This window comes from Solenopsis invicta, chromosome 1, assembly GCF_016802725.1.
Source record: "Solenopsis invicta isolate M01_SB chromosome 1, UNIL_Sinv_3.0, whole genome shotgun sequence".
Lineage (NCBI taxonomy): Eukaryota > Metazoa > Arthropoda > Insecta > Hymenoptera > Formicidae > Solenopsis > Solenopsis invicta.
Genome location: NC_052664.1, coordinates 9,529,830 through 9,547,136, shown reverse-complemented (window position 1 = coordinate 9,547,136; position 17,307 = coordinate 9,529,830). Strand labels below are relative to the sequence as shown.

Here is a 17,307-nt window from a genome sequence, read left to right as displayed (position 1 = left end):
GTATACACAAATACGTGGGCGCACACACATAAATCCATTGCCAGTATTCATAGTCGATTCTTATATTTAAGATCGTCTTAAGCATTATCTTAAGATGTCATTAACCAATCAGAGAGCCGTATTAGCATCTTAAGCTATTACTTAAGCCGATCTTGAAATAAGAATCGATTATGAATATCGGCCCATATGTACATTCAGCGTCATCGATTCTGTCCCTCAGAAAATTTTCCAAACTGAGAAGTCACCATCTTTCTACATACTCGTAATTCATGATTAATATAACGACTAGAGCTTATTGGTCGTTACGGTAATCATGAACTGTAAGTGTATAAAAAAATAGCGACTTCTCAGTTTGGAAAATTTTCTAAGGGATAGAATCAATGACGCTGGGTATACGTACATATGCACACGCATACATGTATATACAGGGTGAACATTTTAAAACGTAATGGGTCAAATATCTCGAAAAAATATATGAAAAGATACGGAAAAATGTTTCAAATAAATGTTGTAGGGTTAAAAAAGATTTATCTGTTGATCTTATCAGTTTGACATTGGATGGTGTCGCCAAGGTCAGATCAAAATCACATTAACTTTTTTAAATATAACACCCTATTTTTGATTCCAGAATCTAATAGCTGGTGTCAAGAGCTTTCCAAAACACTATAAATAAGTTTATTTTCGTTAAGTACTTTCCGAGTTATGAAACTTAAAAGTTACAGTACACTGTAACTTTCAAGCCTTACAACTCGGAAAGTACTTAATGAAACATAACTTCTTTATAGTGTTTTAAAAAGTTCTCAAAATCGACTACAAGAAAATGCAATAAAAGATATAAAATGTTAGAGTATCAGTAGTTCGCTAATTAAGAAGTATTGGTACTTCCCTAACTTTCTATATATTGCATTTTCTTGTAGTCAATTTCAAGAACTTTTCAAAACAATATAAAACAGTTATTTTTCATTAAGCACTTGCCAAGTTGTAAGGCTTAAAAGTTACAGTATACTATAACTTTCAAGCCTCATAACTCAGAAAGTATTTAACAAAAATAAACTTATCTATAGTGTTTTGAAAAGCTCTTGAAATTGCTATTAAATTCTGGAATCAAAAATAGTGTTCCACTTTAAAAAATTAATGTGATTTTGATATAACCTTGGCAACGCCATCCAAAGGCAAATTGATAAGATCAGTAGATAAAGCCTTTTAAACCCTACAACTTTTATCTAAAATATTTTTCCGTATCGTTCTTATTTTCCGAGATATTTGGCCCATTACGTTTAAAACAGTTTACCCTGTATACAGGGTGTCCCAAAATTCGAGGATTCAGAGTACAAGACGTGATACTTTGTAGTAAAAAAAAAACAACTTTTTTCTTTAGCAAAATTACGTTGGACCTATAGTTTTTGTGTGAGAGATAATTAAATTTAATGAAAAAACGCTCTAGTCATTTATTATACAATTTATATTAATAATGTTGTTTTTCAATAATCTTCTTTTATACCCATGACAAATATCTCGTAGTCAATTTTTCCCCATCGCTACGAGGTTAGCCATGAAAATTAAGTAACTAAATAAACAAATCGATTAAATAAATGAATTAAACAAACAAATAAATAAATAATAAATAAGAATAAAAAATAATCAAAAAGTGAATAAATTTCCAATTGTAATTTATTCTTACTCATTTATTTATTTATTTGATTATTTATCTATTTAGATTGATTGATTTATTAATATGAAGAATTAAAATAAAATTTTAATCGGGAGAATGTTTACAGTAAGCGCAAGGTTCCACGGCACGCTTCTGGGCGCTCCGGCTCAGCGCAATCTGATTGATAAACTTTAACAGTTAATAACTCGGTAAATAATGATCTAAGCCAAAATTGGCAAAGAAACTTTTAGTTCAAAATTTCATTCTCTTTCGCTCCCTAAAATATTTATAAAGCGTTACGGGACACCCTGTACACAGGGCGTTCCAGACCATTGTATAAAGATTATCACGGTAGAAGGGATCGAGATAAATGAAAAAGTTTAATACCATTTTGCGATATTTGCAATAATTTTCAAGTAACAAAATATTTATGTCAAACAAATAAGAGCGCGCGGAGAGACAACCGGTCGCTCGTCTGAACAGTAGGACTACCCACCGCGGCCCAACTGTAGGCTACGGTAAGTGGCGCCCAGGGAAGAATAGCTTGGTAACCACACCGTGCTGAGGCTCGCGATTCTATGGCTCAGGCGAGAGACCGCTTGTCTCTCCGCGCACTCTTATTCGTCTGACTTTAATATTTTATTACTCAAAAATTATTGCAAATATCGCAAAATGGTATTAGACTTTGATTCATCTCGATTCCTTCTACTTCATCGTGATAATCTTTATACATTGGTCTGGGACACCCTGTATATATACTTATATGTAACTATTTTTAAAATTATATGTATATTTTTGTACATATACAAGGTATTTCAAAAATACCTAATACTGAATACTGTAAATACTTTTTGCTTACTGTAAATACTTTTCATTTGAAAAGTATTATAGCCTCGACATTTTCGTATTAGGATTTTTGTCTTATTTTTATGTAAAGAATCTCGTAGCGTATTCAGTGTTAGGTATTTTTGAAGCATCCTGTATATAGGTGTGTGTGTACGTGCGTGCGTGCATGTGTACACACGCACGCACGCACGCGCAAAATATATTTAACAAAAAAACATTTATAATGTTTTGGAAAGGTTTTGAGATAAGTTACAAGAATATGCAATAAAACATGGGCACCTTGAAATCATAGAACTTTTGTCTGAAACATTTTTGTTGAAAATGAAGAATTATTGAGGTCCGCTTTTTAAAATGGGGCACTTTGTATACATATATGTAACTACTTTTAAATTTATATCATAATTCACAGAATAAACTTACATTTCTTAATTTTTAATTAAATTATAAACATTTTAATTAAAAATTAAGATTAAATACACTTCTAATTTTAATTAATATTATTAAATATCATATATCTTAAATTAAATTATATATTTAATATAAAATATGTGACATTTGTTATTTAATTAAAATTAATTAAATCGTTTTAAAAATATTGTTGTTTCTAAATTCACATTAAATGTACAAAAAAAAGAAATTTCAAAAATCAGTTGCAGTTAGCGTTTAAGGCTTCTGATTTCTCGCGCGGCCATATTGAAGTCGTCATAAGCGGGAAATAACACATAAAAGTTTCCACCGTGCCATTTATATTAAAACAAAGAGAATTTGGAAAAAACAGATCGCTTTAAAACACTTAAATAAAAATTGACCTAAACTATCCTTTTCCTTCCTAACAATCAGTAAACAGTCATAAAAAGTACGTAAAGTGACACTTATTCAGAAAAGAAAATATACGAATAGCTGTTGAAAGGAGTGAAAAATATGCTTTTACATGTAAGATTAAAAAATTTTTACTTGCAGTCCATTTTTATGAATTTTATAAATGCAAGACAAATTTTTACATTTTCATAATAAAATACATAATAACGAAATGACATGTAAGATAAAATTTCAACCTCTCATGTTTCACGCTTATTAGTTTTAATTATTTCCGCGACGATACGTCAACGCAAAGTTTTCGGCTGAGGAGTCAGAAGTTTTAAAATCAGAATATGTTACTATTTGATCAATTCATAAAATAAAATATTTTGATCACTAAATTCAGAAATAAAAAAATATACAAGATAAATCATAACAAAAAATTAATTTGCACAAAAATAAGAAAATATAAAATCTTTTTCAAAAAATTGCTTTAAAAATTGGGAATTCCAAACATTTTATGTATGTTTTTCGTTTTTACGACGGACTGCTGTCAAGTCGTTGGCAAAAACAAAGGCTTTTTACGTTTTTTTATTAATAAATGTTTTAACCCTAGCTTTCCATATATAGATACGATTCTATGCGATTTTTTTACTGTAACTTTTTTATTATATAATTTGAAGACTAGAATTGAAGTTCAAACTTTAACTAAAACTTTAACTATTTATAAATACGATAAGCCTACAGGCATATTTTTTTTCATTATTTAAAATGTGAGAATGCACGAAAGTTTAAAAAGGATACTTGGTACGCTTATAAAGGTAACTTATAAATTTTCAATTTTCTGGATAACCCTTTATTTTTTGTTACATTTACTGGATTCGAAATAGTATAAAAGTAAAGACTTGAAATTGTAGAATTAAAAAAGTACTATTTTAATGTAATGTATACGCATTATTATGTGCATTGTAATATTCTTTCGTCTTTTGCATGCTAACACTGGAATTTCCGGAACTTTCCTCGAGATTCATGTTCATAAATTACATATAGAATAATAACATTTATTCATTACAACCACTTATCTATCATTTTATTATGTTCAAATAATGAAATATTGAAATTTATTAAACAAAATTAATGTAAAATTATATGGATTTGCTAATTTTAAAAAAATGTTGACTTTCGATATTTTAAATAATTAAATTTTTTGGAACGATTCATATCAAATTTTTTTTTTGTTAGTTCAACGGATTAAGTAAAAAACCATACTGGTTTTTTGCTTGAAATTAAAATTAAAAAATTTAAGATTTTTTTACTTAAAGTACTCATTTTTTTCGAATTTTTGCAACAAAACTTTTTCAGAAAAGTGTAATTACTTGAGAATAAAATATTTTTGATTTGGATCATTTATCGTTTTTATTAACTCTAAGATATCGATTTCATATGTTATGAACTATGAACTAAAAAAATATACTTTCTGTTCAGAAATATAGCATGTCAAAGTTACAGGATTCCACAAACCCATAGGGAGAAAGGCAATCAAAAATATGTGTTGAGAGCTAGGGTTAACATATTTTAAAGAACATGTTTTAATTATTTTACATGTACTGTTACATACAGGATATCCCAATTAACACATGACCACTTCTTTTATCTTTGCAGATAAGATCGGATGAAAAATATGCCCAGAAAAGTTGTATGATCTGAAGAACATGTAATAATAATCAATTTAAAAAAATTGACTTTTTAGAATAACAGAGATAATCACCTTTTTTTAAATTATTATTTTTTTACATAATTTAGTGTATTTAGAATGATCAAAAAATCAATAATTTACAAAATATTTTATATATTTTATTCTACTATTTTTTTTATAAAAAAAATATCTCGTAAACTATTAGGTGAGATACTCTGTATATCACAATAAATTTATATCAATAGCATCTTTCAAATTCAATCATTGTTATGATTACTGAATCATATCTAAATAGAAATCACAATATAAAAAATTATATATTAAATTTATAACAAAAAATTTCAATAAATAAAAATTAATAAATTATAACTTTAAATTTAAATTATAACTTTTATGATTCTTTTGTAGAATGTGAGTATACTTTGTAGAATGCGAAATTTACAATGTAAAAATTTAAACGTTCCTTTTTTATATTAACTTTCTATATAAACACAATTTTTAATTGATACATAAATCACTGTGCCATGTGCAACTGAACATATTTGTCTTATTCGGTTTGTCATTAATTCATAATCTTCAAATTTTTTGTAATGTTTCATATATTATGTATTATATATACAAATACTATACTATAATTATATACACAAATACTATATACTATATATTATATATATATATATATATATATATATATATATATATATATATAAATAGATTTAAACATACCTTTTGAGCTTCAGCTGGTAAGAATGTATATATCTTTAGATTTGTTCGTTTGGGTACGTTTCCTGCATGCATATAATCGTCAATGGACATTTGTTCTATTGCTCCAGCTTTTTGTCTATTAAACACTTGAATGGATATCAAAGTAAATTCCGCTAGTTGTCGCCAAGCATTATATGTGAATGCATCTTTGAGTTGTTGAAATGCTAAACGCCTATTGGTTTGTAAAAAGTTGTGCAACAATTTAACGTCGTCAGATGAAAGTAATTGCCGTAATCGATTGCGTTTAGCTTGTACTATAGATTTTCTAACATTTTTGTTAACGATTGTATGAAAATCATCTTGATATAATTTTAAAAAGTTTTCTATGTTTATTTTTTTTTCTAATTTGTTGTGTTTTATGCATTCAGCGATACCTAAATTTCCTACTTCCCTTAAAAGCGGGCAAAGAGTTGATGCAACAGAAGGTGCTGTATAGATTTTTATATTTGTATTAAACCCTGCCAGTTGATTTATGGCAGTAATACAATCATCATAAATTGATGGATGATAAATACTATAGAAATCTGTCACATTCTTATTAATTTCTTGAAGGGTTTGTAAAAATCGTCCTAATAGTCTTAAACGAGATCGTATCAAATCATGATGATGTTCCGTGAGTTTTACACACAATTTATTGCCGTAAGTAATTAGTAGTTCATCATATCTAATTAATCGGATAATATCATCTTCTCTTAATACTGGAAATACCTCGTTTCTTAAAATAGAATTTGCACATTCATGAATTCGATCTTGAATTCTTCCAAGTTTGTTAACAGATCTCTCAACACATCTTTGTGTACATTTTCTAAAATGTTGACGTATATTACTTTTAGAGAAAAAGCCTTTACATCCTGTACAGCATATAAAATCGCATGCAGTTTTTTTTCCAGATTCTGTCGGTCTTCTACAAACTATCAATTCTCCATTATTGTATGCAGGATCTAGATTGAATAAATGATTGCCTTTTCGTCTAAGATTCTTAATAATCTTCTGTCTTTCTTGATTACCTAATATAAAAGGCAAAAACAAAAAATTATCAATTTATATATTATTACTATAAATTATTAATAATAATAAAATTAATAATAAAATTATGACAAGACCAATTAAATTCATATCATACTAAAAATATCGTCTGTACAAATACAATTAATATTTTTAGTATATACTAGGGTGTCCCATTTTTAAAAATCCACCTCGATAATTTTTTAATAAAGCATTTTCAGCAAAAATGTTTCAAACAAAAGTTGTATGGTTTTGAGGAGCTCATAAAATGGTGTCATTAATTTGACCTTGAACAGTTGCTTAAAGGTCACGTAAAGAATATTTTCAATGTTTGAAATAGGACTGCCTACTTTTTATTGTATATTCTTGTAGCTTATCTCGAGACTTTTCCAAAACATTATAAGAAAGTTTATTTTTGCTAAATACTTTCCGACTTATAAAACTTGAAAGTTACAGTACACTGTAGTTTTCAAGTCTCACAACTCAAAAAGTATCATACAGTACAAAAGCCAGCAACATAACTACAACATTGCATATTGCAATGCAGTGCTGTAAAGATATTGCAAAGAATTTTACGTAATATTACTTTAGCGATTCCAGGCAAAATCATTTTTCTGCACATTTCTTCTATTTGTCTCAAAATTGGGTCATTTCGCATAGGAATGTGATAAAATTGCAAAGAAATTAACAAAAAAATTTCAGTCAAATTTCAACACAATTTTAATATGAAAATAATCATAAACGTATCTTATTTTTTTTATCTTGAGTCCAATTTTGGAAGCTTGATTTAAAAAAAATACTCCTGCCAAAATAAGAGTGAAAACACATAATGCTATGGCTTTTATTCTATTATGTGATTTTTTTTACTTATGAGACATAAAACTCTCATATCCATCTAGCGGCAGTACCGCGTACTGCTCGAAAATCTTCTGTTTTTCTTATATTTCTCTGTAAATAGATTTTGCAGAGAGAGTGTAAAAAAATTTATTTTCAAAGATCTCCACAGTTCCTCTTTTTTTATCTGAATTTATTCTGTGATTGCATTGTGAGACTTAAAAACTACAGTGTACTGTAATTTTCAAGCATTATAACTCGGAAAGTACTTAACAAAAATAAACTTTCTTGTAGGGTTTTGGAAAGTTTTTGACATCAGCTATTCGATTTTGGAATCAAAAATAGTATATTCCATTAAAAAAAATTGATGTGACTTTGACCTGTGTTTGACGACGCCATCCAAAGTCAAAGTCACCAGTAGTATCTTCTTACGCTCCCCTTTAAAGCCTACAATTTTTATAAGAAACATTTTTATGTACAATGCATTCTAAAAAAATTATTTGGGGTGATCACTTAAAATGGAACACCATGTATGTATCAAAATGTATTAATGTAATGACACCTGAAATAGCATCAGAAACACTAAACGTATATTGTAATATTGTAAAGTACTTGAGCCGAATAAGGCCCAGTACTGAATAAGGCCCATTTTTCAATTTATCATTTAAAAACCCGTTTTATGTTTAAAATATATACTTAAAAGATATGTCATAAAAAGTAGATAAAGACTGAATAGGAAATTAATATCGGAAGCAACACGTTTATTCAGTGCAACAAAAGCTTGTAATAAAGTGGCTAAATCAGTCGTTTTTATAAAAATGTGTTGTAAATTTAATAAGTATACATTATTTTATGGTTTATTGCAACATATTATAATATTATTCAACTTTGTAACTATAGGAAAAAACAAATATGTATATCAATTTTTTGGAATAAATATACTTTTTTATAAATAATGTATTAATAAATAAGGCCCACTTGTACATTTATTGTTATAGCTATTGTTATTTGTTTATTATGTATGTGGCTTGCAACAGAGAATAACGATTTTCAATAATACTAACTTTCCATAAGTTAAAATTGCACTAAAATAGCCAAAATTTCTTAAAGTTAAAATATTAATTATAGACAAAATTAAAAATAATTGTAATGTTTTATTAGTAAAATAGATCTTAAAGGATTTTGTATTTGTGATTAATAATCATTTTAACAGTAAGTTGGAAAATAATACTTAATTTTTTTGTTATTTTCAATTTATTTTTAATTCGAACCTTATTAAAAGCACAAAAATTTAATAAGGCCCAATATCAGAGTTTAAAAACATTTCTTTTTTGTTTACTTAAAAATGTTTTATATAGAAGATAATTTTATTTTGTCGAGTGGTTGAAATAAACATTTTATTCTCGTTTAGTTTATTTCAATATCTTTGTAAATAAAATTTATAAAAAATAAAATGAGTTAGGTGGGCCTTATTCGGCTTGGATTTTTTATAACAATATACGGGGTGATTCAGAATAACCTTGTCCTTCAAGGGACGTATTCCTGGTCGATTTCTAAGATAATTTTTTCCTTTGGCAAAAATTTGGTAGACGCTTAGATTTTGAAATATAAGCTGATTAAATTTGCGTATCACGAGACGAATACAGATAGTACGCAGGAGCGGCGCACTCACCGTTATGCGCGGGTGTGTCGGCAGGAGGCGCCTACTACGTTCAGCTGACACAACACACAAGAGTCCCCACTCTCTCCCCTCTGTCACTCTCTTTCTCTCTCTCTCCCCCCTCTCTCTCTCACATTACAATGCTATCTTTAACTTAAAAATGTAATTATTTTTCGTCTTGATTTTAATGATTTTGATAAAAGAAGTGCCAAAAAATTTTTTGTACTGTCAAAGAATCAAACAAAGAATTACATGAAATCTACAAAAGTATTTACATCTCGAGTTTTTAGAAACAATAGCAATTTTCTTGTCACAAAAAAGAGAGAGAGAGAGAGAGAGAGAGAGAGAGAGAGAGAGAAATAGCGCGTGCTTGTGTGAACAAGTTTGGGCATATTTACTTACGTATTATTCTGTACACGCTGTATACAACGATCAATTTACCTCCACGATGAGATAGATCAAAGTTTTCAACAAAGACCATTTGTTATGAAGAAAGTTCTTCAAAGAGAATTAATCTGCCTTTTTCAGGGCAACCAAATAATTTATTTCGAAGAATAATTTTTGGTTTTAACAAATCATTAGAATCTCTTGATATAAAAAAAATAATTTTAACAAAATAAATATAAACATATTTTTTCGAAATATTGAAGCAATTTTTAATAAATAATAAAGCAAAGTAAAATTGTAATGTTTTTCAATAATTTTATTATTATAAATAATATTAATCAATATTTCACCTTTAAATTGCTGCGTTCTAACTTTTGTTCAATCAATCACGCATTCACATTCAATCATAACATAATCAATAAAATCAGTCGGCTCTTTCCTGTTACCGAGTAAACACGTGTTGTCTGTTCGTCGCGCATAAACACGTATTTTATCGAGCTACATATTTTCACATGCCGAATGACTATTAATTATTTGCAGTGATCGTTATTCGAAGTGATCGTTAATTAGTTATTCAAGTTTTATCAATCAAATGAATGAATTGTATATTGTGATACTAAAAGTGATAATTTACGAGAGGATCAAGAAAACTTTGTCTCATCGTAGAAGCAACTAATTGATCGCTGTACAGAATAATATAGAAATATGCCCAAACTTGTTCACGCAAGCATGCTCTCTCTCTCTCTCTTTCTCTCTCTCTGTGACAAGAAAAATACTACTGCTTCTAAAAACTCAAGATGTAAATACTTTTGTAGTCTTATATAAAAAGAGAAGCGACACCAAACCCCTACCACAATCTTCAATATCCAATTGAATCCTTCACCGCCATATTGGGACCACTCTAACGTCATCAAACACCATTCGTATCATTCTGCAAACAGCTGTGGTCACAATATAGCTGCTCGCTTAGCCAATCAAGTATCAATCAGATTACCAATCAGAGCTTCGGACATCAATGTCGCTTTTCTCTTTATATAGAACTCTATACTTTTGTAGATTTCGTGTAATTCTTTGTTTGATTCTTCGACTATACAAAGAATTTTCTGGCACTTCTCTTATCAAAATCATCAAAATCAAGTCAAATATAATTACATTTTTAAGTTAAAGCTAGCATTGTGATGTGACAAAGAGAGAGAGAGAGAGAGAGAGAGAGAGAGAGAGAGAGAGTGAGAGAGAGAGTGAGAGAGAGAGAGAGGAGGGAGGGGGGACTCTTGTGTGTTGTATCAGCTAAGCGCAACAGGCACCTTACAACATATCCGCGCGTAACGGCAAGTGCGCCCCTGCATACCATCTGTATTCGACCCGTGATACGCTAACTTAATCGGTTTATATTTTAAAATCTAATCATTTGCCAAATTTTTGCCAAAGAAAAAATTATCTTAGAATTCAACCAGGAATTCCTTGAAGTACAACGGGTTATTCTGAATCACCCTGTATATAAAGATAAACATTTTACTATTGCTACAATGTTTTACATTTTTGCAATGTTATAATTTTGCAATACAATATTTCTGTAGCATTGCTGCAATCTTTCTGTGGTGTATGAGATGTTTAACCTATTCATCAATAACTCTTAGATCCATTGAGGGGATTTCGACCCTCCTTATTCGGCTAGAGCTTTTATTATAAGCCTTTAGCAATTTGTTGCAAAAGATAAATAACCTAAATGATTTGCCTAAATAATTTAACAAAAGAAACCACAGAGCTGGTAGATGCCAATTTTTGGACTTGCAAGGGGAGGACCAAGTGAGAGACGCTGGGATTTTGATCCCAATTTTTTTAGTTATTCTGGAGACGAAAAAAAAAGTTTACGTCTCCCGGCGTTTTATCGAATAGGCCTTAGTTTCGAAATAATAAATTTGTGAAAATTGGCCATACCGTGGCGCGCCATATGAGCCTTCCCGGTAACTGTTCTTGCAACCAGTGCAGTCGGCTCCGTACGTTAGGTGCTTGCTTCACAATCGTAAGATCCGGATTCGCTCCCGGATGTGTGCAATATTTTTTTTCTTATTTTTTTAAATAAATATATTTATTAATAAATGTAATCAAACAGCCCAAAAGTGAGAGGCAAGAGGACTCATTGTAATCAAACACCTCGAAAGTAAGAGGCAAGGAAACTCACGTAAATCAAGCACCCCGAAAGTGAGAGGCAAGGGGACTCACTGTAATCAAGCACCTCGAAAATGAGAGGCAAGGGGATTCATGTAAATCAAGCACCCCGAAAGTGAGAAGCAAGGGGACTCACGTAAATCAAGCAATGGAATCAGATTTTTGTCACGTCCACGCCGTTGATTCCGGGTAATTCTAAGAACAAAAAATGTTCATGAATATGTACAAATTGATGCATGATTCTCTTTACAAAAAACATTTTTTTTCTTTAATTGCTAAATTTCCCCAAAAATTATAGATTTTCATAAAAAACGTGTTAGACAATTTTAATGTAGAATTTTATGTTCTTTCAGAAAATGCAATAAAAAATACTACATTTCATTTAAAAAAACTTAATTGACCTTCATATAACTTTCAGTTTTACTTTCATCAAAAACTCAAGCCCACCATCTTGTGCCCCCCTCTAAACCCTACAACTTTTGTCTGAAGCATTTTTCTCTAAACTCAACAGCGTTTGAAATATTCGCCTGACTTGATTAAAATGAAGCACTCTGTATATGTATAGTTTTGTTATATAGAATGAATCATTAAAGATATTATAGGCTATTTTTTACTTCTAAAACTAAGCGAAGTGTGTTTTGTTTTCCATTACCCGTTGCTATTGAAGATTTCTATTTTTTCTATTTTTTTTTAGGTGGAATAATTTCGAACATCTAAAGGTCTTAATTTTTTTAGTAAAATTATGACTTTTTTTACAAAATAATCCTCAAATTATTTTGCATTTAAAAGTATTAAAGCAGAGACATAAAAAAGTTAATAGTTTACGATAGATATTTTATATTTTATAGCCTAGTATATTTTGACATAAAATATTATATAAAATAAACTATTAAAATTTTCTTGTAATTATATCTTAATCTTTTTATGCACATAATATTGAGATGAATTAATTAATGTAAAAAAAACGTATTTTCAAAAAAAAAAATTATGCCTGTCATGCATTTAATGATTAACTCTGTTATTGGATTGGAACAAAAGTTCGTAGCGATATATATACATAATAAATCTATGTAAATATTATTTTTTGATACAACAAAGTAAATATAGGATAGGCTGAGACGGTCATAGCAAACTCTTCGCACTAAAATAATATTTCATGTTTCTATTCATTTCGAACTGCGTGCCGTTACTTTCAATTTCAAACTTAACTCTTAAAAATTAACCAAAATAGTACTATCATATAACTGAATTAAAAATTAATTTAATAATACTAATGCGTTTGAAAGCTCATTTTCAAGAACTATGTTCAAGAACTGTTTTCAAAAACAGTTTTAATCCTTAAATACCGATCCTGTAAAATACAGAAATACATTTTCGGGTCTGGGACTTTTTCAACTTTAAAAAACTATAATTTTTATTACAATCAATATTTTTCTACAATTTTTTTTTTTTAATAAAAGTTTACAATCTTAGGATTGTGACTGCACAATCGGCATTGCCAAAAAAATAATTTATTGTGAAGTTATAAAGGCAAAACCATTAAGAAAAAATAAGAAATTGATCAAAAATCCACTTTTCCTTCAAAAAATCATATCTTCGCAACAAAAAACTTTTAAGGGTTTTCAAATGCGGCGTTTTAAACCTAAAGTCACATTTTCAAAATAAAATTTGGCAAAGTCATTTCTTTTAAAAAGTATAATTATGTAACATTGAGAATATGAGGTATTTTTGGGCATCTAAAAATCCACTTTGTTCAAAAAAAAAAACATCTTTGCAATTAAAAACTTTTAAAGACTTTACAATACGGCGTTTTAAAACTAAAGATGCATGCTTAAAAAAAATATCATTGTCATTTCTATTAAAAAATGTACTTATGTAACAAGGCGAATATGAGGAATTTTGATTAAATCGTGTCTAAAATTGAAAATTGATGTGTTTCATGATATATTTTGAAAAAACTCCCTTTTCTACAACATTTGATCGTATTCCAACTTTAAATAGAGTATATGCGAGTAACATCCGCAAACCGACTTGTTCAAACGTATTTTGTCCAGCTTTTTTATATAAAAACTCACAAAAAATGTTTCACTTACACACTATATGGGTCGCATTGACCCTAACAAAACTTTGCTGCCGTGCCGTTCAAATTCAAGTTGACCAAAAATGTTGATCAACCATATCAATCGAAAGAGAAGATTTCAAACTTTTTTTACGTCTTGGTCCGAACCTCCTATCTCATTCCGTCTTCGCACAGGAAACGTTAGAAACTTTATATGGGGTCTCTCAGACCCACTTACGTGTTTAAGAGTTAAATAAATAGAAACATATGAAATATTAATTCAGCAAGACCTTGTTGACCGTCTCGGCCTATCTTATAGTCTTAAATCTAAATTATTTTTTAATTTTACTTAAAAAAAACCCTACAAACTTTTGTTTCAATCCTATATTATATTAGGTACAAATTAATTCCCGGCTTCTACACTTAATCGACTACAGCACCTAAAATTAAAATTAAAATTTTTATTATATATCATTTTAAAACATCATCTGTCAATTTTAAAACAAGATAATAGTTAATGGTGCTGCTGATATAATCTCAAAGCACAGCAGTAGCGAAAGCAATGTTGTTTGAAACGCAGCATCTAAGGCAACGCCTCTTTCACATTTCAACTGAAGAAAAATATGGGCAAGGTTAAGGAAATGATTTGCTCTGCTTTATGTAAAAATGCTATGCTTTGTAGTCAGGGACACGGACCGGACCAAAACCGAAACCGATAATCGGATCATAACCGTTATTTTAGTCACACCAAAACCGAAATATTGTGCAGGCTAATGGACCGTAACTGTAACCGGTCCAAAAATATTTTTTCGATTTTTTTAGTCAGATTTTTAAAAATGCTGTTAAAGATCATACTGAAGATCAGGTAAAAAAAGAGAAAAAGCGCGTGCTGTGCAGACTTCTTTCTCTACGAAATAAGAATAAGAGAAAAAGATAAACGGCATCTATATTTTCTTTTTTTTTAATATTTTTAACGCTCCATAGATATGCAGTTGATTTTAAGGCTCCTGAGTACTTGCCGCTGCCATATTAAAGTCGTGACGTAAGAAGCAAGACATTGCGTGAAATGACATATAATTTTATCCAACGTGCCATTTATAAATAAAGCCAATTTGGATAAAACAGATTAATCAGATGGCTTTAAAACATTTCTAAATATCGATCACGATTAACCTTTTTCCGCCTAATAGTTAGTAAATAGTCGTAAAAAGTATGTAAAGTGAAGATATTGAAACAGGAAAACACACGGAGCTATTAAAAGAAGTGAAAAATGTGCTTTTATGTATAAAATTCAAAGGAACATTACTCGTGGTCTATTTTTAAAAATTTGGTAAATACGAAACAAGTCATATTTTCACAATAAAACACATAATACCAGGTGTATGCATAAGTTTTTTCCGGTTTTTTGGTGAAAAAAAACACGTAATTTTCAAGAGAAATTAATTTTTTTTTATTCAAAATATTGGCCATCGGCTTCTACACATTTCGCCCATCTTTCAGGTAATTTATGAATACCATGCCAGAAAAACTGCTTGTCTTTTGCGGCATTTGTCGAGCCATTTTCCAACTTCCTCGAAATTGCTGAAGTGCTGTTCTGCGAGCGCGTGCCCCATTGATGCGAAGAAGTGATATTCAGATGGCGCCAGGTCTAGGGAGTACGGCGGGTGCGGAAGGATGTCCCATCCAAGAGATTTTAAGGTGTCTTTCACTGGTTTTGCTGTGTGAGATGGCGCATTGTCGTGTAACAAAATCACTTTGCCATATCTTCCGGTCGTCTTTCGATTAATGCATGGTTTAAATTAATCATTTGTTGGCGATAGCGTTGTGTATTAACGGTTTCGCCGGGCTTCAAGAGTTCATAATACACAATACCGCTCTGATCCCACTAAACACAGAGCATGGTCTTCTTGCCGAAGCGATTTGGCCTTGGCGTTGATGGACCCGCTTCGCCAGGTGAAAGTCACGATTTTTTCCGCTTCGGGTTTTCAAAATAAATCCATTTTTCGTCACCCGTCACAATTCGATACAAAAATGATTTCCTTTCGTGGCGTTGAAGCAGCATTTCACAAGTGACTTTGCGATTTTCCATTTGACGTTCATTCAAATTGTGTGGGACCCATTTACCGAGTTTACCCATTTATTGATCTTTTCCATTGCTCGTAAACGTCTGCTAATTGTTTCTTGTGATACATGTAATGCTTCTGCTAATTGCCGTTGAGTTTGAGTTAGGTCATCATCCAATAATTCCTGCAATTGCTCGTCTTCGCATTTTTGTAGTCTACCAGAGCGCTCACTGTCTTTCACATTGAAATCACCACTTTTAAATCGTCGAAACCATGTCTCACATGTTCTAATCGATGGAGCGTGTTCACCATATGTTTCTACCAGCAAACGATGACTTTCAACAGCCTTTTTCTTTTGATTAAATAAAAAAAGCAATGTGTGCCGCAAATGTTGTTTTTCAGGTACAAAACTCGACATGATCACTGAACAATAAAACAAAGACGCTAGTTTTTGGTGGACTCAACTTGTGTGTGTTTGTAGTTCTATGTCAGACGAACAAAATGACGTATATGTCAAATTAATACGTTGCGTACTTTTCGCTGGCGCCATCTCTTAGTGAAACCGGAAAAAACTTATACATACACCTGATAACAAAATGACATGCACGACAACATCTCATCGTCAATCTGTCATGTTTCACGTCTATTAGTTCTAATTTTGTCCGCGACGAAATGTCGCTACCGTCAACGCGGAGTTCTCGGCTAAGGAGTCAGAAGCCTTCAAGATTAATTTTTTCTTCAATTTGTGAACATAAAATGAATACAAAAGAATAAGATTTTTATAATGTTAAAACTAAATTGTTAAAGCTAGAATTATATTTTAATTTTTCCGGCTCTTTTAGAGCACCAAAAAAGTTTAACAATTTTAATTAAATTTTTAAGACTGTAAATATTTACTTCTAGGTTCTCAATAAATAGCGATATTACAGGCTATCTACGAAGGATTACTTTTTTATTTCTTTGCTTTTATTATGATAATTTGATTAAGATTAATATGTTATTTTATAGAGAAAAATTACCATTAATACCAGTAAAAAAAAAACGACCATTAACGCTGTAAGTTGCTGAGAATGTTGAAGTAAAACAAAAACAAAAAAAAGAGATTTTGAAAGACCCGAAATTTCCAATAATTTTTAAACATTTTTATATTAAACAAGTGTTGTTTACAATAAGAAATTTTTTAAAATATGATTTTATACTTGTATTATTTTTATACATTATCATTTTTATACGTTATTATATTTTACAATAGGTAATTGTACATCTGTAATCATAACCGTAACCGTAACCGAAAAAGATCGAAATCCAAACGGTTACGGTCACCGTCATCAATATCAAGATCGAAACCAAAACTGAAACCAAAAATTGGATATA

At 30.0% G+C, this 17,307-nt stretch overlaps 1 protein-coding gene across 5 annotated transcripts in view; it reads right to left on the bottom strand.

Annotated features, from left to right (window-relative positions):
* Window positions 1-17,307, bottom strand: part of LOC105204461 — a 36,610-nt gene that overhangs the window by 14,705 nt on the left and 4,598 nt on the right. For all 5 annotated transcript variants that reach the window (XM_039446373.1, XM_039446366.1, XM_039446362.1 and 2 more), the window contains one exon: window positions 5,718-6,763. In XM_039446373.1, the coding sequence (XP_039302307.1) occupies window positions 5,718-6,763 (1,046 nt within the window). The remainder of the gene's footprint in view (window positions 1-5,717; window positions 6,764-17,307) is intronic.